Raw genomic sequence first — 26,580 nt, 5'->3', positions numbered from 1 at the left:
TAAAAATAAAAATCACCATGCCTTATAGGCTTCAACCCAAGCCCAACCCATTGATTTAAATGGGTCACATTTCTTGCCTGAGTCTGTCCAATCCCCAGCCCAGCACCCAACTCAAAAATAGAATTTATTTAAAGACTTCTTTCAAGAGCATGGGCATGACACAGGCACTAACGCTCTCTTTGAATTCTCAAAACGAACACGAATGGAACCACTGCATTCAGTATGAAAGCTTACCAAGGCATTCCAATAGATTGAAAAGCTAATCAGGATTTCACCATCTTAGACACAAATGCAAAAGGGACACTGCTACATTCAATACCTAAGTCTACTAAAGGCATTCAAATAGAAAGAAACCTCAAATGGGTTTCATCATCTTTGTAGTCCTCACAAGAGAAAGCACACAAAAAACATCAGCAATCCTACTGACGAATTTCAGCTTTCTTCTTCTGCCAGAGCCTATCGAGAGCACTGTCGGCATCTCCCTGAGAAGCAAGCAGCACAAGATCAGCTCCCAATACAGTAACATGGTTTCCAAATAAAAAACAATTATGGAAAACAAGAGGGACCGAGAATACAAAAATGAGAAAGTACAAGATGAATACTCCAAACACTCCCTTGGATCACAATGGATGGGCACAAAAATGAGAAACAAGCGCACGTGCGCGCGCACACATGCTACTGCAATGCTAGGCCTGAATTACTAGCACTTCCATTCAGGCAGGCACTCTGCACTGGTGGGGGCCCATGATCAGGATCATCCATCTGATAGGTTGAAATGTGCCACAGTTACTGAAATTACGGCCTCACATACAGAGAATGGTTGACCCCAAATAAAATGCTGCACTGCAGGCTGATTGTATAAAACCTCAAAAAATACAGTAATTAAAAAATTAAAAAATAATTTTAAAATAATTTTTTTAAAAAAAAAAATCATTACTGAAATAACATCATTTGGCATACAGTAACGAATCTTCATTTTAAAATTTATCATGCTGCACTGCAGGCTGATTGTATAATACCTCAAAAAAAGACAATGATAAAAAAATAAATAAAACTTTACTGGAATAACATCAATTGGCATACAGTAAGCCACAGATCTCCATTTCAAATTTATGGTGTATTACATAGGTCCCAGCCCTAAAGGGATGAAACTTTCCAAATTGAAGTTCATGAAGCACGTAGCAGTACTTCTATCTTTCGACAGTGAATTCCCAAAACAGGTCGAGATATGTGCTACAACCAGCAATAAAGCATGCTCCACCAAAGACAAAATTCAAGTGCATCATCCTAACTATCACCTTCATAAACTTCGCTTACAAAAATCTACCTTACTAGCTTGGGTATTCCAACATTTCACCAAAACCAACCCAGGATTTCAATTCCACAGTAAAGATAGTGAAGCATGCACAAAATCAAATACATGGATTTGGCCTCAATGCATCAATGCCAACTTGAAGAAAACTTGCCATCAATGTCTTCATGTATAATTGGATCTACAGTAAATGGTCTCAACCCTGAGCCTTATTATGAGCTTCTGACCGTTACTTTTTTCTTCCTATGGTGGATCATCGTCCTTGGGCATTAGGATGATATTCTTCCCATTGCACATGGAAGTCATGTGTAAGTGAAGCCACAGTGGCATACTCTGTGATCATACAACCAAGGGCAACCAAGCAAGATATGGCAAACTTTCTTCATAATTACATAACACAAACAGACTTCATGTAATGTGTCCTACTTGAGCAATTAAACAAGCAACGTTTCTGTACAGAAATGGATTCATCGTTTAACCACGCTCGTACAGCTATGGGTGCTTCTCCACCTTTGCAACTTATCCACCATTCTTGTGAGACTGTTCATATTGCTTCCATCTATAATGACCTCGACATTCTTTCCCCCACAATTTACTTGTTATTTGATGATGAACGATCATAACCAATTCTTATTTTCAGCCTCTATAAAAGCAGTCAAAGTTTATATAAATAGGGAATTCCTTTGAGACCATCATCCACTCCATACCCTTCCATGTTCTGCTCTTTCTTCAGTTGCAAGCTGCATTTTCTTCTTCTTCCTGCTCCTCATAGAATTGTGAATAACACGTAGGGCAGGTATATGTTGGTTTTTTTATTAAAATGGCGCCATAATTTGTCCATTGCAAGCCATTGAACCCAACTTTCCAACTCTTATTTTTTGAACCCTGTGTCAGCTTTTGAAATTTTTTTGGGAAGAAAATGTCCCTACAAGGTGTAGGGCCATTAGGTGCCTTGAAAGTAAAGCAGTATCTTTGTAAAAGAGGAAGTTCCACGAAATCAGGATTGAGCCCCACTCCATGAGAGATTTGATCCGTTCATTTTATTCGGGACATCCTGGAAATTTAGAAGGCGTTGATTTTATCTTGATCCGAGCCCTCTGTGGCCCCTAAATGAAGATAACAGTGGTCGCTAGTTCAACCTATTTCCTCTGGTGTGGTCCACCCTTAATGTCTTCTTCCCTTATTCTTAGGGCCATGCCCTGAAATTAAATCATCATTAGAATAGTCAAAGTGGATTTCAGCAGTTACGATTGGCCCCACAAAATATGTCCGAAAAGCAACATGTGGGGCCAAGACCTAACCTCAGTTACTCATGGTGGGCCCCCACAAAACCTATCTGAAAAGCAATATGTGGGGCCAAGACCTAACCTCAGACCCCATTTGGAACTTTCTAATTTTTTTTTAATAGAGAGGTGAACAACACTACAGAAGCAGTTGGACCATTATTGCTACCTCTATGGGACCCACTTCGATGATTTTTCGGCATTATTCTCTCCATTTTGGGACCCATAACTCTTTCAAACTACTTTTTCCAAGTTTTTTTTTTCTAGAGATGGGGACCACCAGCCATTCTAAAAGTTCTGACGGTTGGAAGGTAGTTGTGCAGAGCCACTACACTCTCCGAAGATCCCTGTGCATTTCAAGGATGATCGTGTTGAAAATGCACAACGGATATCCTTCGCCTAAGCTTAGGAGTGATCCTATTGAAAATGCACAACGATGATCCTGTTGAAGATGCACAACGGGGATACTTTGACTAAACTCAACGGAGATCTTTGGACTAAGCTCAACGGTGATCATGTTGAAAATGCACAACAGAGATCCTTCAACTAAGCTAAACAGTGATCCTGTTGAAAATGCACAACAAAGATCATTCGACTAAGCTCAATGGTGATCTTGTCGAAAATGCACAACAGAGATCCTTGGACTGTCACACCCAAGACTCGGTAACCGGACTCACAAGGAACCCGATAGCCGGTTCTGGCCGCAACAACCTCCGTAGTACCTCATTCTCGGCTCCTGAGACAAGTTCCGATCCTGGGATCATACAAGGAGGATTTCCATGATAGTATAATCAATTTCAATAAGAACAAACCCAATATCACAGCAAGTAGGCCGTAACGGGCCGTTACGGGCCCGTAACGGGCCCGAAACGGTAACTTTTTTTTTTTTCATTTTTAGCTCGTTTTTTGCTGTTTTTTTGAAACCTTTTGCTTCCAAATGTTTTTCACTCCTTCTACTACTAATTTCGACCAACCTTAGCTAGGTATTTGAGATAAAAACACATTATATCACAAATTTTTTTGAATCAAAGCTCGGTGGGCCATTTTTCGAAATTCGTCAAAAATAGGTATTTATACTTTTTTAATATGTTTTGCTGTTTTAATCATGTCATATGATGTGTTAATCATAGTAGAACATGTTAATGTACATTTTACAGATTTGGGGTGCCATTTAATAATTTTTTAATATTTTTTCTATTTACGCATGAATTTTGGCCCCTTTTTTAAAATTCGAAAAATCAAATTTTAATGGTTGTTTTGCTGTTTTAATCATGCCATTTGATGTGTTAATCATAGTAGAACATGTTAATGTGCATTTTACAGATTTGGGGTGCCATTTTATATTTTTTAATATTTTTTTCTATTTACGCATTTATTTTGGCCCTTTTTTGAAAATTCGAAAAATCATTTTTAATGATTCTTTTGCTGTTTTAATGACATCATATGATGTGTTAATCATAGTAGAACATGTTAATGTGCATTTTACAGATTTGGGGTGCCATTTTATATTTTTTAATATTTTTTCTATTTACGCATTTATTTTGGCCCTTTTTTGAAAATTCGAAAAATCATTTTTTAATGATTCTTTTGCTGTTTTAATGACATCATATGATGTGTTAATCATAGTAGAACATGTTAATGTGCATTTTACAGATTTGGGGTGCCATTTTATATTTTTTTATATTTTTTCTATTTACGCATTTATTTCGGCCATTTTTTTGAAAATTCGAAAAATCATTTTTAATGATTCTTTTGCTGTTTTAATGACATCATATGATGTGTTAATCATAGTAGAACATGTTAATGTGCATTTTACAGATTTGGGGTGCCATTTTATATTTTTTTATATTTTTTTCTATTTACGCATTTATTTCGGCCCTTTTTTGAAAATTCGAAAAATCATTTTTTAATGATTCTTTTGCTGTTTTAATGACGTCATATGATGTGTTAATCATAGTAGAACATGTTAATGTGCAATTTACATATTTGGGGTGCCATTTTATATTTTTTAATATTTTTTTCTATTTACGCATTTATTTTGGCCCTTTTTTTGAAAATTCGAAAAAACATTTTTTAATGATTCTTTTGTTATTTTAATGATGTTATGTGATGTGTTAATCATATTAGAACATGTTAATATACATTTTACATATTTGGGGTGCCATTTTATATTTTTTTATATTTTTTTCTATTTACGCATGAATTTTGGTCCTAAAAAATAATTGCAAGCACCTAAATGTAAGATATTTTCATATTACATTCATTCTAATATATCTATCATTGATAGTAGATAGTTAGAAAATTAAATATATGAATTTTGTAGTCAAATTCAGGTTATCTGGTTCATAAATTCATCAGACAGTCCGATACAACTTCTCACCAAAGAGTGGACCGTTACACCACCATAAACATGTTCCAATTTATAAATGAATGCATATTTGGAATGCTTAGAATATTCTGGATTTAATTCATATTTTTCATATTTTTTTAGCAAAAAATTTTTTTTTGCGCCGTTACGGGCTATTACGCTCCCGTATCACCATTACACCCCCGTATCCGTATCGGTTTTAGAGGTCACCGTTATGCCAATCGATACCGATATGGGACACCTTGATGGGATTTGACAGAAAGGGCTCATATCAAGATGAAATCAATGCTTTCTGATATTACAAGATGCTCCGAATAAAATGAATGGATCGAATCTCCATGGAGTGGGACCAATCTTGATTTAGTGAGACCCACTTTCCTCTTTTTTTAAAGGACCTTTTAACTCCCAAGGCACTTAACTGTCATACATATGCAAAGGGCATTTTCGTCCCAAAAAAACTCCAAAAGCTGACAAAGGGCCGAAGAAATAAGAGATAATAAGTTGGGATCAATGACTTGCAATGGTCAAACCATGGTGCCATTTTAATTTTTTTAAAATAATATATGCAACGAAATGGCCCTTTCCGCCACATCTGAAGTGGATGTTATTCGCTCTCCCTTAGCTGATCATGATTGCCTTGCATTCTTTTGGTCATCGTTTTATTGTTCGGACCTCTGATTGGCGTGAATGGTGATCGTTGAAAAGCATAGTCCATTATTAAGTGACACCGTGAGGTGGAGCAGCTCAGCTCAAAGCCAATCTCTAATAACTTGAAAACTAAATACCCCTCGACTTGGAATAGTAGTGCATCTGGCAGCAACTCTTCCAATATGATCCTAGGCTCTTAGGGAGACCTAGAGAGACTCATCTACCCTAAGTTCTAACCACTACTTTTTTCTCTCATTGCAATAACAAGCTACTCCTTATAAGTAACCCATTGCAACTCATTGAATCTCTCCTTACAATTCATTAATTCATTCTCCGCGACTTCACAACATGCTTTTAGATTGCAGAATTTCTCATTGTATGCCACATGCTTTTAGATTGCAGAATTTCTCAATGTGTGCCACGGTAGGTTTCCCCAACATAGTGGGATGAGATCTTTGAATTGGATTTCCCGCTGATTTTTATCTTTCTTTTTCTCTTAATAGGTTCTGTTCTTCCCAATAAATAGAAGAGTGTGTATGCAAATCGATCAAAAGGGTGCAGCTTTCATTTCCCTTTGGTTATTCCACTTTAACTAATTATTGAAAATCAATTCAGGATTACACAGCATCCAAATGTGCCCTAATATTCTCCATTGCATCAATTTGTCACTGATAATAATAAAGAGTAGACAAGAAAATGGCATGGTTCAAAAAACCTCAAGTAGTACAAAGATGACTTTTGCCAAGCCCACATGCACCTTTGCATGCATCATGAGTTGTACATCAGCTAAACCACACAACCTATGATGACATGGCCCCAAAATCAAGCCAGAGTATCTAGCTACAAATTTACAAAACAATTAGACAGTAAATAAAATTTAAAAAAAGAAAAAAAAAGCCTGCGACCCTCATTCAACATAACTATGAAACTCCTGATGAGCGGACTAGGCTGACTTTTAGGCAGGTCATCTGCAAGGTTTGGGACACACCTGATGTATGACCTTACATGAACCCAGTGTTTTGAATAGTGCTCATAGCATAGCAGTAGCATACACTACACATGCATAGCATAGCTGTGGCGCTACATAGCACAACCAAATAGAACAAGTCTCATGTTGGGTTCGGAACTTGTAATGTAGCATATGCTATGCACTGTGTAGCATATAGCAAATGTAGAGTAAAGAAGAATTAGAGCTCCAAAATTAAGATTTTGGCTCTATACATCAGTGTTAGTTGATCACCAATTGGAAGATGGTGGTGACTCATCCTCCTCGCACATATACTAAAGTACAGCTATCAAACCCATTCAAACCATGAGTCCTGTTGCGGATAGAGTATATTTCTATAATCACTCCTATCAGGCAATTGTAACTATCTCTACAAGTGTGAGAAGCATACAGCTGAAGAGTTGCAGGGATATTAAAATGGTGTAAAACAAACACAAATCCTAGCTTCTATAAAAGAAAAGACTTTCGATTGTAAAGCCCTTCCACTTCAACTCCAAGCCCTACGCTCTCTACCACACTTTACCTACAGCCCCCCAAAACAACATTTCAATTTTAGAAATAAAACAATCCATTGAAGTACGGATTTTGACTCATCAATCCACCCTACAAGGTCCATTTGCTGTATTATCAAGAGCATTTAAGCCCAGACAAAAGAGAAAAACCAAACTTTACCCTTGTCATGTCAGAACAGTTGTAAAGCTCAAAAATTCAGTTTTTTTATTGATTCTCTTCTCCAACTTGATAAAAGAATGTTCTTGCCCCTCAACATATCTTAATGAGTTCTTTTTAATTTCGGATGAAGATTTATAATATTTTTTGGAATTTTTTCAATCAGTTTTTTAGGATGTCAGTTCCTATGCAATGTTGTATGATAAGATTGTTCTACAACATTTTTCTGTGTGGGACCTGTTGTGGTGTGTGAATGGCATGACATGCAACCAGTCAAACCATCACGTGGGCCAACATGCTTCAGCTGAGGTGTTTGGGTGGCTGTGCATTTGTTATCCATGGCATGGCCCATGTACTGGTTGGACATGCTTGATTTTCTTAGGTGGCTCACAGTTAGCCATTGTTTTCTATAGTGTGGCCTACCGCGTGGATCCAACCATCGTGTGGGCTAACCACATTATAGTGAAGGTTTTTTGGGTGGTGGTACATTGATTCCTGTGGTGCGGCCACCTAATGATTGGATAGGGCTGATTTTTTGGCATCCATTTTTATACTTATTTTTACTATTTATTATATTGTCCAATCATTTTAACTAAAAATAAAAGTATTGTGTAGCTTATGCTGCACACTACAGAGGACTGAACACTATGCTATACGCCATACAATATTTAAAACACAGCAAGAACCATACATGTGCCAAGATAGTATTGACTGAATGCATGTGGGCTTAGCATGCCTCTACATAGATAAACACAAAAGAGAAGGAACATGATTAGTCAAGCACCATTTAGTTGAACCACAAACATAGCCAACACGCACTATCACCCAAAAAAATGCAAATCAATAACATCATGTAATCTGAGTGGGATATCAAAATACCTGAGCTCGGACAAAACCACAAAGCGCAAAGGTGGTGAAGTGACCCGTATACATGCCACTCTCATCCAAATGTCCAATATTTATCTGAACAGATGCATGATCCTTCGAAGTAATAAGCCGATTCGTTGCGGAACTGCAAAGCACATATTAAAACAACATTCATTAATCATATTATCCTACATCGAATAGCCACAGTAGGGGTGCTGTGCACATTGCAGCATGACACGTATGTGCAACATCCAGCCATTCATCAGGTTCGTCCAAAAGGAACATGTTGTGGCATAAAAATCATGCTAGTCCACTCCTTAAGTTGGCACAAATGAGAAAAACAGATGGTTGGAAGCAATGACCAAAGGGTTCATATTCGACGCACAAGCCTGGCCCACATTGTGAGTGAACCAGCCTGATGTTTGGGCAATGGCATGTTTACCATGAGCCAAACTTGAAGGATGGCTGAGATCTGATGACTCACGCACGTGCTGTGAAGAAAAAACTATGTCCAATGTGTCTAGTTTGTATTCGTCCAATCAAAAGAATCAAGATTTTTACAACAGCGTTGTAAAGACCGACGTTTTGACATATTGGGATTTGTGGGGGTGTGTGAGTGAGAGAGAGAAAGAGAACCTGTGTCACAGCGGCTGTTATGGTTGATAGGACGAGATATTGCTTTATAGTGAACATTGGTGTGGTCCATTACAACCAACATCTTGTAAAACATAATCAATTAAATTTATCGAGAGTGTGTCTGGTTGCACCAAACACACCCTAAGTTTAAAAAAGAATTTGTTGCATTTACTAAAACATTAGAGAACCCCTATAATTAAAAATGGGCAATCCTTTATAAAAATTGCATAAGTAAAAAATATCAAACACGGATAGACCAAAAGGGCCCCTAAATTTAATTGTGCTATTAATATTGCATTATAGAGAACATATAGAGTACACAGTTGGATGGTTGTGTCAGTGTCCAACTAGTGCATAATTGCCTACATGTAAGGTGGGGCACTCTTCGGGTGTCCCAAACATGTGATTTGGAACAGATTGACGGTTGTCCATCATTTCTTAAGGTACGGATCACACAATGAGTGGATCATACTGATTTTTCATCAGGCATTCTTTGTGGATGGACCAACATATTGGACGGGTTGGATGTTTCTAGCAGTTGACACACTGGCATTTAGGTGCCAGTGGATATAACTTATAGTCCAACTAGTTGCATGTTAGACCTCTTATATGGAACGATTATCTATGTAGAGGAATGCTCACATGCGCACCAGTTCTCATGAGAAGTTCTTGTGAGAACTTTTTTAGAACTCATCACACGTTATGTAGGCCCAAGATCTGAACCATCCATGTGATGCAGCAACCCATGAAACCCTCACAGCCCGACTTTTACCCTTATCCAAAACTTTGGTGGGTCATGGCAAAAGAGAGACAAATCAAGGGAGGAAACTGTTTCCTTTTTCCATGGCCCACCAGAGTTTTGGATAAGAGTGAAGTCGCGCCTTAGGGGTTTCATGGGGTGCTGCATCAAATGGACGGTTCAGATTTTGGGCTCACATCACGTGTGATGAGTTCAGAAAAAGTTCTCACAAGTCCTTGTGAGAACTGTTGCGCAGGTGACCATTCCTCCATCTACGCAGGTGACCATTCCTCTATCTACCTATAGAGAACAGCCTGTGCGCAGAGCGCACCATGAGTCAGTGTGCACATGCCTCCCACCATCCAATAGCATCCAGGCGGGAATCTTAACACATTCCAAAATAGACTTTGAAGAATCGTATTTTGAAATGCTATCTAGATTCCTGCCAACAGACTTTCAATCGTTTGAGATATTGTGCGCACCAAGTTTCGATGTGCACTATGTGCACTGAAGCCATCCGTAACGGGTTGGGCTCGTGACCCGATATGTCGGGGTTTAAACACTAGAAAAGGATGAGGTGCGGGAGTACAGTTTGTAGTGTGCGTCTTGAGACTGTAGAAAAGAAAAGAACAATCGGATTATACCATTTCCTGGGGATATAGAGATCCATGTTCTGTCCCTCCTCGTTCTGCATTTTGACGGTGGTGATGAAATCGAAGAACCTGCAAGGAAAAAATCAGTGCGTTTTCATTGCATAACAGGGTAGACCAGAAACAAGATGAAAAGAGGGAGGCCTGGTGGTCCACCCGAATCGGTGGGTCGCACGCTTGGACGATGGGAGAGAAGCTTACCTGCGGTATGGAAGAGGGGACGAAGAACTGCTGAGAGGTTGCTGAATGGAAGATGCAATGAATTTATTTGAAACCCTAGAGGAGTCTAAATTACGAAAATATCCTTGTTTTAGTGGGGAGCCGGTTCGGTTAAGTCGGGGTAATACCGAGTTCGCTCGGGCGGGGGAGCGGATCGGCTACTGACAGGTCGAGTAGCCAGACAGCTACCGAAGTGACGTCACGAAGTTCATTGGGCCGACCATGATGTATGTTTTGTATCCACGCCGTCCATCCATCTGAAGAGATCATTTTAGGGTAATATCTAAAGAATAAGTCACATCCAAAGCTCCATGGACCCCGCCACAGAAAACCGTGAGGAGAGTGACGCCACCGTTAAAAACTTCTAAAGCCACGAAAGTTTTCAATCAAGCTAATATCTGTGTTTTACCTCCTTTAATGTCTTTGTTAACATTTAAACTGGTTGGATTTTGAAAAAACATCATGGTGGGCCTTAGGAAGGTTTCAACGGTGGGCATCAATCTTCCGGCTGCTTTCTGTGGTGGGGTCCACTAAAGCTTTGGATCTGCTTAATTCTTTGACTTATGCCTTAAAATGATATTTCCAAATGGATGGACATTTGGATACAACACATAAATCATAATAAGGTCCACGGAACTTGGTGCCGTGACTTCAACTGTGATGTATATGTTTAACCAGGCCGTCCAACTATTTTGAAAGATCATTTTAGGGCGGCATCTTGGAAAAGTAGGCTGATTAAATGCCCAAGTAGACTACATTGCCTTTAGCAAATGCCTCAAAATGATCAATCAAAATGAATGGATAGCATAGATATCAGTGGCCGATAAATTCCCTCCCAAGACTATGACTCTTCTCTCTAGCTAGGTCCTAGCGGGGTAGGACTCAATCTACTCCTGTGAGTTTGTGATCATAGAGCCTAACTTGATTCATGTGTTTTATATTCACACTGTGTATTTGTTTTTTCCAAATTATTTTTAAGGCATGCACACAAAAGGATAGCATATTCAAATCTTAGTTGCAGTAGGCCATTGAAAAAAGTGTTGATTCAACACTAACCATTAAAAATTTCCTAGTGCCCACCATAATGTTTACCTGCCATCCAACCCATTCACAAGGCTTGGATGGACGTAAATTGCCCATTGACATATTTGGTAGTCACTAGCAATTGGATGGTGCCCTGTTGACCCATCATAATGTGTCACGCCTCGAAATTTAGGTATCCGAGTAGAGTAATTTAAACCTGAATCCCAATCCTATGAGGTACAAGATTTACTTTTATTTAAGTTTATGTAACTATTTTCATTCTCCATATATCAAGATTCTATATAACATCATTTACATCAACTGAGCGCAAATAAAAATCCCATATCACAATGTCAAAATAACTAAATAAAGTCAACTCGACTTTAATACATCATTGTTTTACTAAAATAAAACTGAGTAAAATGAAATATGTAATCCATTAAATCTATACTAAAACTAAAATAAAGGCAATCCATAAGACTGAATATCACTTTGGGTCATCAATAATAGTATGCTTCCTCAAAGTATTTATACCCAATACCTAAAATAGTTTAAACACCTTTAGTACGACAACTCGATAGGATCATTTTCATCTCAACCGAAATTTGTACATTAATACTATAATACGACTTCATAATAATAATTTAAAAATCAACATTCAAGGAGACACTAAATATTCACAAAAATATTTTAAAATTAAAGAAAATGATTTCATAAATGATACAATTAAAAATGCACACCTCTACAATTAATTGGAGAATATATCTACTATTATGACTGTCATGGGTAAAATTGGACTGGCTAAGGAATAGAGGTCAGCTCGGACCTCTGTGTTCGTCCCGTTGTCAGTTAGCACTAGTTATGACCAGGAGCCTCTCAACAGCTAGAAAAGCAGTAATCCATTGTTAGGGAAACAACTTACTCATTGAACTCGGTCATCAGGAGATAAAGTATCCGTACTCCCATCAGATGCCGAGCCCTTCTACGGTCCCATTCATTTCCGAGCTACTGCTCGAAACATCTCTTGGTGAGGGCCCCCGAGGTACGACCTTGCACGAGGTAAGAGTCCGAGCCATTACACTCAGGGAAACCCTGTCCCGTGCAATAAGATGAAGAGGATGGTCATCCTTGATCCCACATATATTCCACTAAGGAAAGAAGCTCGATCTTAGTGCCCGGACACGAATCTCAATGGCAGGTCGATAAGTTGTCAGTCTGTCAATACCAACGAAAAACTAGACCACGGCTCACTAGAGAATCCAAGTCAACAAACTACCATTCGGAACGGTCATATAAGTCACCTCGGACTCTACACCTAACTTCTTTTCCCGGAGAAGAAGCAATGACGGCCTCCTACCGCGTGCTTCTACTGGTTCCAACATAGTTCCGATTATCCAAATATTATTGAAGATACCTACCCGAGATTTCAACCGAGAATCTCGGGAGACAATTGCAACATGCATCTGCCTAAGATCTCAAGAGATATTCCTGATATGCTCAAGATACGATTTCCTATACAACACGCCCCTACTAAATAGGGAGATCGCCCTCTACACCACAACCTCTATTCAACTATAAATGGAGCATCCATAATGATGAAAGGTACGCACAAACCACTCTAAAAAACCCTACGTTATGCTATACCTAGCTCGCTTGTTTGACTTTGGCATCGGAGGGTGCCCTGCAGCGGTCAAGGTCTCCATTTGTCTTCTCTTGCAGGTAACAAGCGGTCTAAGGAGGATGTCCAAATTTCTGCATCAACAATGATCTGGGTCGTTCACCACGTAATATCTTTTCAGAGTCAATTCAGGGCAGTGCACCCATGTATGTATATTTTAGAAAATTACCCAGGCCAGAGCACCCGTGTCGATCTTTCGAGAGTGACCCTAGGCAGAGTGTCGATCTTTCGAGAGTGACCCTAGGCAGAGCACTCGTATGTATATATATATATATATATATATATTAGGGAATTACCCAGGGCAAATCACCTGTGTCGATCTTTCGGGAATGACCCTAGGCAAAGCACCCATAAAACGATATTTTTATGCACAAGTAGTCATCAATCTAATGTATATATTATTTAACAATACATCTACACAAAAGGATTCCATGTAAATCTAACAAGGTTATACAATGCACCATCAATTATCAGCATGTACAGTTGATTTAACAACAAGTAATTATTAGAGAATTTACATATATACCAAAAATATAATGTTATACAGATACAATCGAAATAATTCAATGTGTATAGCAGTTTAAGCATTCATGCATGTCAACCAAAAGTATAGGTGTTTTTATGTTTGCCAACTTATAAGTCAAACATCATTCCATGCATATGATATTTACGTATAAATCTCGGTGTGGGATTCGAGTTAGATCGCCTACCTGATGTGTGACCTGTGTTTAGAGACGGCTATCACACAATTCAACGGTTAATTGTCTTGCCGATAAAGATAGTACATTCTCTAATGGCAACTTGTTGATCGATGTTTTGATATAGGAAACTTGGAATGTGAAATATTAAGGCTTTAATGGAGATTTGTTGGTGGGTTCAAAGGTTCGTGATTTTATCGTTGAAGCGGCGTCCGTTTACAACGCACGCTGCTGATTATTATCATTATTATCAACATTAGTTTTTCCTCATTTTTTTCGTAAGATGAATGATTTGGATAGCTTTAGGTGCGGAATCATCCCGTCGAGCGAAAAAAATGAGAGAAGTGGGAGAGAAGTTCGAGATATCAGTTTGGTAGTGACACATGTCGTGCATTATGTGTGTGTATTTTTTTAAGATGGATTAAAATAATAAGATCTACCGAATGAACGGTTCGGAGGTAATAGATGGTTCCGAAAGTAGAGAAAAACTTGGGAAGATTAGTTTCATAATGAAGCACGTCACTTGTAATATGTTTTATTTATTTATTTATTTTCACACAATGGGCCTTATAATGGTGTTGCAGGGAATCCATTCCGTTCATATGTTTTGACTAATTATGTTAGGGCATGGATTGAAAAATGGATGCAATATAAAGTTACGGTGGGCCACACCAAAGGGATCAGTGAGGTTTGGAATACCTACCATGTAAAAAATGACATGTTACATAATGTGTCTTATCCATGCTTCTTATTCAATTTTTATTTTCAATTTTTTTTACGATATAACTTGAAAATGAGGCAAATCCAAATCTCATGTGAACCACTCTATGAAAAAAAAGTTGTGATTAAACAGCCACCATTAAAAATTTATTGAGGCCATGAAAGTTTTGGATGGAGTTAATATTTGTGGTTTTCCTTTCATCTGGTTTGTGTAACCCAATCATCAGGTTGGATGGCAAACAAATATTACAATGGGCCTTTAGAAGTTTTAATGGTAGGTGTTCAATCACCAGTCGTATGATAATGTCTCGGTTTTTATTCACGTCATAAAATGATCAGAAAAGCTAGATGGATGGCGGGGATAAAACTCAAATATCATGAAAGGGGCTTACGTAGCACTGTCTAATAGCATGTTGTCAAACGGATGCCTTCAAGCTGCAACGCGCTGCTCGACCAGTCGAGTGGCTGGCTCGACTGGTCGAGGCCCGCTCGACTCGAAGTCCGGCAAGCATAATTTTTAATGTCCGGGACGCTCGACTAGTCGAGGGTCGGGCTCAACCAGTCAAAGGGCTCCTTTGACCAGTCAAGGCCTTGGCTCGACTAGTCGAGAGTTACGCAGCCCACGCACGGACTACGTAAATTTGAGGCGATTTCCGGACTTTTCCAAACTAGGTGCATAAGTGGAGTTTCATAAACTATAAATAGGAGTCCCTAGAGCTATTCTAAGGAATTTTAAAGCTTCCTAAAGGTTTTCTATGGGTTTCTAAAAGGGTTCTAGAGTTATTAAAAGATGTAGCAGGGGTGAGATTCGAGGTTGTTCGAATTGGGTAAGTCCTCTCTCTTTGTAATTGTTATTTTCCTAGTCGATTCTTGTCGCTTTGTGCCATGGGTCGAGCAGGTACCCAACTCCAGAGTTCCAACGCATCACTTATGCAACATACATAATGATGATTTGATGTTGTCCATGTTAGTGCATAAAATATGAATGAGAATAAGCTAAATCAGCAGATCATACTCCAGGGACAGTTGAATTTACGCAAGCGGAAGACTGTGATAAGTATATACAATATATATACCATTGTAGGTCTCTAAAGTATGAACACATTGCCAGGTTAAATGGTTACAAGTATTGATTTAAAATATAAAATGTCAAAAGAGTGGTAGTCCTCTACAAGCATGAACCCTGAAGCCCCCGTTCAGAGCGGTCTACGAGAACCCACCTGAATACTGCATATATGAGAATGCCTCATTGTCATCCTCAAAGTCTAGCTCCACCTCGCAGGCTACGCCATCATTTGAACCTACAACAGGGTCTGGTTGGTGTTTAAAACACCGTCCCGTAATGTGGGAGTGAGTGATTAACTCAGTGGAACAATAAAGCAAAGGTTAATATGTTCTCAATTCAGTCAAGCAGTAATGATAAAACAATACAATCAAACATCCATAAGTACTCTAATTAGTGCAAGAATGGTATGTATAAATGATGCATGCCCTCGCCGCACTCCTCTGCGATCTTCATCTAACGTCATGTATGTCCGTCACTTCCTCGTGCTCTCTACTCAACGCCAAATGGCACATGCGGTGCGGTGCATGAGTGTAATTACCAAGTTCTTATTAGTCCTTTTCATACGGTAGGATTGGGAAGTTAAGGTACTTCCCTTATATCAATTCTCAAACGATGATCCATTCTAGAGTCGTCAGTCTAGTAAATCTCATACGATGTTACGATTATATGTCACTACAAAGGGCTCGTCACCTTATTAGTGCGGGCCTAGTATGTACTCTTGTTGTTACGTAAGGCCTCGTCGCCTCTACGCGGTCTTAGAGTACGCTCGAGGTCAATACAAAGGGCTCGTCACCTTATCGGTGTAGGCTAACAGCTTGAATACGTGTCCCATACCACCGTATTCGGCTCACGAGGCTATGTTGCTCACTTTGGACACTACGGAGAGGCTCGTCACCCCTGCGTAGGCGACGGCTCGACCACGGTGTCCCATACCACCATGTCGGCTCATGAGTCTTAGCGGATCGAGGTACCAAGGTTAAAGGGCTTTCACCGGTGAGTTTGGTACCTTAGATTCAAGCGATGGCGTCCATACATGATGAACATACATTAGGTCAATCGGGTTGCTTGACGAGCTCGACTAGTACGAGCGCACCTTGAGTTGATCGACATGAAGGATGTAAGCACTCCGTGTGGCCTAACCACCGCCGACAACCAAAGTACGACTCGTGTTCATCGAATGCGTCTTGTGTGGTGAAAACAACCTCAGCCACCTAATCGAGATCTGTTGCCGATTACCTGGACTAAGTCATAGTCCCAATCACACTCAGTTGCAGTTTATATATCACATATGATATGCATAGCAGCATTACATAACAGTTCAACCATTTCAAGCATTTAAAATTTCATGAAACACATAGTACACATGTTATCTTACCTAGGCATTACTTCCATAAATCACATAGTAGGAAGATAGGTTACATAAAGAAAACTATAGTTATAGAGAAGGGGATTGAGAATCCTATCTCAACACTCTCATTTCAAACATTTAAATAAGCATTTTCTCATACATGCATTTTATCAAATACTTACGCTACACATATCACATACATAGATTAATTTACTTAAAACGTATATTATAGCAAATCCTTTCACATAGGAGTTGCAACACATAAAACGATCATGTATTACCAAACATCCATCATAACAGGTACTAATCATAATTCCATATTCATTCAGACATTTCAACAAACACTTAGTCTACACACTTCAACATACATGACGTATGTTGGTTATAACAGGTGTTAGGGCAAACCCTTTCACCACGGAGTTGTCACATATACAACAACCATATATCCACGACGGATAATCATGGCAAGCGTGAATCCAAATTCCATACTCATTCAATCATATCAACAAACACAAGAATACACTATATTCAACATAGTTCATATATATGTGTAAAGTGCGGAAAACATCGTGTCTAAGTATGTGATAGCTATTCAAGTCAGTCATAAATCATTAACCGACATTGAAAGCCTTGAAAACCATAACCTAAATATTTATAGTCCGCACCTTACGCCGGTAAACGCGGATTCGTTTTAGAAACTTAGCCTTTGTCAACGGCGGATGGCAACCTAACGTATGAAATAGGTTAGCTATTCCATTACTTATAATGTTTGAAACCCTATAACAGTTAGGGTTAGATTTTCTTACCTAATAATGGAATCGGAATCGCCGGAATAGCGATGTAGAAGCGGTAGTTAAACCCGAGGAGCAATGGGATAGAATCCCAGGAGGAATCTCCAACTCACTTTCTCACTTTCTCTCTCTTTCCTTTCCTTTTCCTCTACTCTCTTTCTTAGGGTTTTAAAATTTGTATGGAATATGAGAGAGAGAGTTTAAGGCCCTTACATAGGCCTAGAACTGATGGGAATGGGGCCAAGGTATACTTAGGTTATATCCAAAGGGCGTATGTTTCAGCCCGACAGAGCACTTCTGGTGGCCCCATTTCTGTGTGCGGTCGAACTTAAACTCCCTAACATTAGATCTAGGTCAGGCTCAGTTTTCGCTCCGATCGGATTTGCAGATCGGCCGTGGCGGACCAGTTTCAGTTCAACGGTCATGGTCACTCGATCAGGGCCACAAGAACATTATCATGTATGAGACATTTCCCTTGATCCAGGGTGTATTTGAGTCGATTCGAGGTCAATCCTTATATTTGGCCATGTGACACGACTCGATTACTTAAATTCGGATTTTACTTCTAAAGATATTCACGTTTCTCACACATTTTGTTAGGGCTCAAGTTGTGCATTTCTAAACGCAATTTAAACTTGATTTTTGAGGAGTTGTCAAGTCTAGAAGTCGGTCATAATCGTATAGTTTTGCGGTTATCGGACTTTCGACGTGCGTCCAGTCCGATACGGAGTTTCGGTGTGCTCACGAAGCAACCGAGTTTAGGGATAGATTCTAGATTTTAGGGTAATGTAGCGTCAATGATCTTGCATGTTTTGCAATCTTGGAGATCATATTTAAAGTAATTAGTGCTAATTTCACCAGATAAACTAGTTTAGCACTAGTTAATTCACTTTAATTTATAAAGGATTTGGTCTTGAGTGTTTCTGACTGAGGTAGTACTCGGGTCTTTGTGCGGATTTTTCGAGACGTTAGAATTCTTGTCGCTTTGTGCCATGGTTTTTTTCTGCAAGGGTTTTCCATGTTAAATCTTTGTTTCTCTTGTGATTGCTTATTGCTCTTGGATTGCTATCCTAGATCTAGATATATGTAATTATGCAGCATAAATCCCCAACATAGCCACCTCCTTCTAGCATCATGAATGGGTAATTTGCGTCCCACCTAGATGAAAGAAAAACACAAATATAAGCTTGATCAAGAGCTTCAGTGATTCTTAAAGAAGTTTTTAATGATGGTATACAATTCCAACTATTTATTGTAGTGTGGTCTGCCTAAGCTTTATATGGCTCTGGAAAAGCAAATGAACGACATAAATAAAGTATATACATTATGGTTGCCCCACAAAACCTGCCACCATTGTGACAGCTTACTGAATTAGGCCAGCAATGGGGCCCACCTTAATGTATCTGTTGTATATCCACACTACCATCTATTATTCAAGCTCTTTTTAGGGCATGAGCTCAAAAATGGAGCATATCAAAATACTAGGTGGACTACATTGTAGGAAACAATAGTGATTGAATGACCACCATTAAAATCTTCTCAAGGCCCATCGTCATGTTTATTTGATATCCGAATATATCAGCTTGATCCAAAACCTCTGCAACCCATAAAAAGCTTTAAAAACTCCATACATGATATAAAGTAAGTCAAATTAAAATGTCCAAAATATGATTCCCAATTTAGATATATCATTATCGAAAGATTAAACTTATTTGATTTTCTGACTCTCGCGATTGATAGACATTTATTGGACGGTTAAAATTAAAAATATTAAACAGTCCTGTAAATTAACAAGTGTCCAGGAGTCAGATGTTTGGATTGGCTTAAAGTCAAAGGTTTAGATTGTGTCCTGCCCCCCTGCAGGGAATCGATCCAAGCAGAGCTATGTGTGACTATGGCGATGTATGGTTTTTATCCACACCATTCACCCATTTTTCTACATCATTTTGAGGCATGATTAAAAAGAGAGAGAGAGAGTAGATCTAAGGTTCGATTGGTTGATAAAATTAGGATTGAACGTCCACAATAAAAAACATCTTGAGAGAAAAGTTTTGGATGCAAGATAAACATCACAATAGCCATCGCTATCATTGCTACATCTTGTGGTGTGGTCCATTGATCCTTGGAAAGCCTCGTATTTTTTGTCATAAATTGTAACGTCCTAGATTTTCCGCCATTTTGAATTTTCAAAAATTCTTTATATATATATATATATATATATATATATATATATATATATATATATATATATATAGCCTATGGAAGAATTCCAAACAAAATTAAAAACAAATCTCGTAAAATCGCAACTCTGTGAAAATCTGCCTGATTCGTTGTCATCGAAACTTATCCTTCGATGCCATCGAACACCTAAACAATCCAGAGACAATGCATGATTTTCCATAAATTCTCGATTGTATTGTGCTATATTCGATGGCATCGAACATTTCCTTCAACGTCATCGAATGCCCTGATAGTCTAGGGTCAGATCTTAATTAACAAACCAAAGTGTGCCAATTATCCGTTTAGCCTAAGAATCGATGGTGTTAAAGTGATTATAACCGAATTACCATTTTTGTTAATTACGAATAGGCCATACTATGGACTTAACAAATTCAGACCCTAACCATTGCACACAAAAAATCTCCCCACCCAATTCATTCCAGAAATGTCCCGTTTATCTAAACAAGCTGTAGATCGCTTGTTAGTGAGCCATTAGTTTTGAAACTATAGAATAATGTTTGTCTCACTTGGCTTGAAGCCCATCGTGGGTGACAAATGAAGAAAGTACCTAGAACTGTTCAACTTGGGCTAGAAGCCAAGTGCTTGAAATACGTGAATCTCCTATATTGAAATCTAAAAACTTAAGTGAAATAGACCTTCCACTATTTCACAAAGTTGTGACTTTTCGACCGTTAGATCGCAACAAAATTCGAGGCATGAGTTAAGGATATTTTCCTGCTCATATTCATATAACTATAGCCCCGATCGATCACCGATGACCGTCCATCATAAGTGGGGCCCCCATGGTTAATCGAAGTGTCCGATTGCCACCCGATTCTGACAAACCCTAGATCCTATAGTGGAGCACCTTTCCCCTGATGCGGATGAGCTAGTGGGCCCTTGAAAGGATACTATAAATCGAAATCAGCCCCCTTATGAGCAAGTATAATGGAAAAGAGGCCCCTAGGGCCATTTAGGCATAAAATCTAATACTATAAAGGCCCATAAATTCTCTCCCATACTCTCATACGAAAATTCAGTTGCAAAAGGGAGAGAGAGAGAGTGGAGAGTGGAGAAAAGAGAGATTTTGATGAAGCTTGTGCAAGAGATTTTCCCACCATCATTGGCCACAACGGAGCTCACGACAGCGCCATGCTATAAGGGACAACCCGGCGGTCGAAAAGAGGTAACTATCAGGTCCTCTTTATGATTTGAGCCTTATAGGCCGATTGCATTCGCCCCGTACAAGCAAGTTTCACTAGCGCGGGGCACCGGCACGCTACCCTACGGATCCCAACCTTTAGAGCGACACCAAAAATTGACAAATCGCTTTTAGGTATGAACCATTATCCCTAGGTTGCCATTTATCGAACCCTATGTCATGGTTAATGATTTGTATAATGAATAGATGATTTCATGTTAACCAGTGCATGCTCGTATGACTCTTCGCCTCCCATAAATTGTTAATCATGTGTAATGTAGCTTTAATGTTCAATTGGATGCTAGAATAAGTTGAAATTACAAAATTTGTTGCTCATACTTTACATTACTCACATGCTATGCACTAAATATACTTTACCTCACATGAATTGCTATGTTAGTTATAATGCAGCCTGCATGTTCGATAAAATGTCCAATAGATTATAAATTCCTGATTTGTTGCTTGTATCTGTTCCTATAGATGCATAGTTGATTTATTAGTGTTATTGGTTTATTGTGGCTATTTAGTTAATCATGTTGGTCGACAAATCATAAATTTACGAGGGCAACACTATCTGAGTTGGTCGCCCTAGACTAATCCGATTGATCCGGGCCGAACACGGATAACCAGCAGTTATCGGACTACATGGGATGCTTGCACCCAATGTCGGTTATGTTAAAGTTTGTCCGAGTCAACTGAATTAGCCTAACAACCGACCAACCGTGTGTGTTCATCATGTATGATCATGACTGCCTGAATCTGAAGCACTCCATACCTTTGAAAGACTTACTATTAACCGTTATTGATACGATCCCCAAGTCTATTAACCGTTAGTGATACGATCCCCAAGTCTCGGGAGCTGGGCATGGTAGTATGAGACACTGTGTTTGTGTCGTCGGCCTATACCATGGTGACGAGCCTCACTGTAGTGACCATCGAGCACAAGATGTGATAGATCCTTGTTCGAACGACCCCCGTCAAATTACCCTGCAGATGGTTCCGCGCTAGAGTACCGTTCGAACGACCTGGGCATGAATAAAATTGGGTGACGAGCCCTTTTTCTTGTGGTGATTTGGTTATGTGACAAGCTCACACCTTGGAACCGAGTGATCATACTCAATGTTTGGGTGACGACCCTGTCACGCCCCGAAATTTGTTGCCCGAGTTGGCCAGACCCGACTCCGAATTCCAGGTTATGATTAAAAATTTTAAACATTCTTAACCATAAATCTAATAAAAACTACATCACAATAAATCAAATATTCATCCAATACAATGTTTAAACTCACTTCTGATTTTTTTCACTCTACATTTTTTTTCTAACATTAAAATAATAATAAAAAGATCGCTACGACCAGACGGACAATTAGACCGTCGCTTTGCTTCGCACTTGACTAATCTTTAAACCCTGAAACATGGTTAATGTGGGGGTGAGCATAATAGCTCGTAGGATTCTACCCAACCCAAATATGAAATTTGTATAATTATACAAAATGTACAAATAATGAAATAATTTGTTTAAAGATTAAAACATGAATTAAATTATCAAATCTCAAAAAATGAGATGGATGCAATACTTGAATTGTAAAGATACTCTGTGGATGGCCACATTGCATTAACGCCCACACACTAGTACCTCGAGGTGAGGGACCTATTTATATGTTAGCTGGTCAGACTACTGCTCCAGTTATACCTCTAACGTATATCCGTGCACATAATTGTACTCATACATCATACACAAAGGAGACTCTAAAGGATCCAGTGAGTTATAGGGTCTTTCACCTAAGAGACACAATTGCCTTACTTGCTGGCTTTAGGGTCTTCCACCTAATGCAAGATATGGGGCGTCGGATTTACGATTGTATGTGTAGATATGTGAATGGTTTTATTCTTTTTTAAAATTATAAGTTTACCACCAAAATATACGGCTTATGGACCTCTAAAATTTATTAAATCACTTCTCAATGTAAGAAATACTCCATTAAATTTGACGAGATAAATGTGAGAATATTCACGGTGATTTTTATTTGATTTTTGGATGGCCCAATTGGTGGATCCAGGTATAATATGTGGTTGGATGATAATATGTGTGTGAAATAACCAAATGATTAAGAAGTTAATCCTTTATATAAGTTAATGTACGGTTACTTTCATATTTAGATAGGTGCAAGATGGATTTTTAGTTGATCAAATAGGTGGATCATCGGATAAACGGCTTAGATGATTAAACTATAATCCTAAAAATGGATGGATGAGTGGGTGGCCGCATACCCTATACGGTGTATTAATGATTGAATTTAGTGTATGTTTTACGGTTAAATTTGAGCTACTTAATGAATGAACGATTAATCTTAGGGGTATGAGTAAATAGAGTGTATATATACACATATATACATATATATACACTAAAACTATACAAATTATCAATCACAATAAATTAATCAATTACACATCACAACTAGCATATATTTATATAGAGCTGTACATGAGCAGAGTTAGCTCGGTAACTCGCTCGACTTGGCTCGAAAAAGCTCGACTCGACTCAGATCGAAACTCTATTTGAACCAAGTCGAGCCTTTTTTTGGGAGCTCAGAATATTTCGAGTCGAGTCCGTGCTGGACCTAGCTGGACTCGGCTCGACTCAGTATTGAGCTCCACTCGGCTCGGACTCGACTTGGATCGAGTTTTAAGTGAATATATAAGGGTTTTTTTTAAAAAAAAAAAACCCCTCATTCGCCCAACCCTACTCGCCCAACCCAGCAACCCTAACCCATTTCTCCCTCCCTTTCGCCCAAATTGGCTGTCTGTTCGCCTAATATGCTCGTCGTTCTCCACTACCTGACGACATTCTTTCTTCCAACGTCTGTCCGGATGATCTCCTCTTCCAAAGCAAGTCATCTCCTCCACTCTCTATTTTTTTCTAGCGAGTAGCGTCTATCTGAGTAGCGGAACACATCTAAAAACTCAGCTTGAACTCGACTCGGACTAGACTAATCTATTGGCCGAGCCAAGCACGAGTTGCTGTTTCAAGCTCGAAGGCTGAGCCAAGCTAAGCACGAGCTGGGCAAAGCTCGGCTCGGCTCAACTCGTGTGCACCTTTAATTTTATGTACACATGCATGCATAATGCATGAATAAATGGAAGGATTATGCATAAATGTTTAGATTAATACAAGTGTGCATGTATGCAGATGCATGCGTGCACACTAAAATCTTGGGTCTTTACAGACTCATACCGAGTTGATCCTTATACATTTGAGTATTATGCCTTATCTTTGGAATTATTGATTTGTGAGATAAATGAGTGATACCTAAATTTGGATCATGGATCGCAGGCTTAGAGCCGCTACGGGCGCCCTAGGCCAAGTGATCTGGATAATGCCATTGATTAAATGGAGGTGTTTCAGCTTCCCCAATATTGCTGGATGAACGGACTTAATTAAATACTCGGTTAACATGAACATTCATCGCATTGCATTAACATAGGTTGGCGACTCGACGGTCGAGGTTACATTTAGGGAGTGTTGGTCATATGCGAACGCATAGATGGAATCGCTTGAAGGAGTGTTGGATGGTGAGGGTATGTATCATATCATTATACTATGCATGTGCATTAATAGGAGAATCCGTAAATCGTATGCTTAGTCGCTTTTCATTAATTGCGCCTGTGAAATTGATAACTTGTTTAACTTAATGTTAATGGAACCACTAAGTTGATCACTCACTCCCACTCTGGGACGGTGTTTTAAAATACCAACCAAACCCTATCTTAAATGCAGACACCTTGAAGTCCAACGCGTTGGACGAGGCATCCATGGACTCAGAGGAGTCCTCGTATATCGAGTTGTTCAGTGGGCCGATGTAGGATGCCTGTGGGTCGTCAATGAGGTCTTAGAGTTGGCACGTTTATAAATTTTGGATTGTATATTTTGCTCAACGGTAGTCCCATACTCTGGATGGGCATGTTTTACTGATAGCTGATTTACTTGCATTAAAATTTCGTTTATTCCAGAGTACATCACATAATCTATTCTAATTCTATGAAATGCTCAAATGCCAGGTGAAACGAACTATGAAATCCTGCTTCTTCAAAGCATAAGTGACACTTAGGATATTGAGAGTTTAGTATTTACTCGGCCCTCGAAATCCGGGGCGTTACATAAATAAAATAATAAAAAATTGGATCATGATATAGATATATTCCATACATCACGATGGCCATACAAGAGGCCCCGCTTGGACTAATTTCAATCTGAATCAGTCCATGAGGGACTTTGTGGGGCCCACTGTGATGTATGGGTTTTATCTACACGGTTTTTCCATTTTTCTAGATCATTTAAAGATACTATCTAAAAAATGATGTAGATTAAGGCTCAAGTGGACCACACATTAAGGTTTAAGTACCTACTATTAAGATTTTCTTGGGAGCTACAAAAGGTTTAGATTCAGCTAACATTTGTGTTTTTCCTTCATTTAGGTTTTTATAGCTTTATGAAAAGATCATATGGTAATAAACGCAATGATGGGCCCTTAAAAGGTTTCCCAGGCCAGTGTCATTTAGTGGCATGAGCCTGCCTTATTTTTGGAAGAATATCCAAAATTGATTTGAAAATAATGAATTCACAGTATGAATAAAACACATACATCACGGTGAGCCCCACAAAAGCCCCTTCTCGGACCCATTTGGTCCAAGTGAGGTTGGACACAAACCGCCTCCCTTCTAATATGGTTGTCAATGGGCAGGCTGGGGTTGGTCTTGGCCGGATTTTGAACTCTTTTAGGCCTTTATGGGTTAGCATTATATATGGGTTTTATCCATGCTTTTCATATATTTTCTTTTTCCAGCTTATTTTATGATATGGGTAAGCGAGTGCTCAAGTTAACCACATGACAAGAGACAACACAATCAAATTCAAGGAGCTATCATGATATTTATTTGTCATCCAAGCTATTCATGCTAATAAGGTGATGCGGACTTGGATGGTGAGAAAATACAAATATCAGATTGACCGATAACTTTGGCAGCTCACAGTAAATTTTTAATGGTGGAAATTCAATCCTCACTGCGTGATCCATTTAAGCCTATCCTACACCACCTCCAAACATCTGAAAAGGGACATGAAGATCAGTGGATTTGATAAGTCTTCCTTGATGATCATAAGTCTTCCACCCAAGGAGAGATGCTGACTCTTCCATCTAGATTATTTCCTCTTCACCCCACAAATGGTTTGCAGCCTTATCAATACACAGGCAGTCATAGGTGCCGATATGGCCCATATGTGCTGGATCCAGCCGTCCCTCAATTAACCTCAATGACTATTAGCCGTTTCACTTCTCAGAAGGACCACAACATGCAAAAAAGGTTTGGAGGGCCGATAAATCATTTCAGCAGTCCATTTACATTGTGGCCCACCGAGAGTGAAATGGCCTATCTTTTCA

At 39.0% G+C, this 26,580-nt stretch overlaps 1 protein-coding gene across 1 annotated transcript; it reads right to left on the bottom strand.

The window, feature by feature from the left end:
• Window positions 1-216: 216 nt before the first annotated feature.
• LOC131225530 (small ribosomal subunit protein eS21) lies at window positions 217-10,509 on the bottom strand. The gene is made up of 4 exons (XM_058221070.1): window positions 10,380-10,509; window positions 10,173-10,250; window positions 8,166-8,298; window positions 217-482 (listed from the first exon to the last, which is right to left on the bottom strand). The coding sequence occupies exons 2-4, from the start codon at window positions 10,220-10,222 to the stop codon at window positions 420-422; spliced, it is 246 nt and encodes an 81-aa protein (XP_058077053.1). The 5' UTR covers window positions 10,223-10,250; window positions 10,380-10,509; the 3' UTR covers window positions 217-419.
• Between the last annotated feature and the right edge of the window lie 16,071 nt (window positions 10,510-26,580).

This window comes from Magnolia sinica, chromosome 14, assembly GCF_029962835.1.
Source record: "Magnolia sinica isolate HGM2019 chromosome 14, MsV1, whole genome shotgun sequence".
Lineage (NCBI taxonomy): Eukaryota > Viridiplantae > Streptophyta > Magnoliopsida > Magnoliales > Magnoliaceae > Magnolia > Magnolia sinica.
Note: the sequence above shows the minus strand (reverse complement) of the source record. Positions and strands in the feature narration are given on the sequence as shown.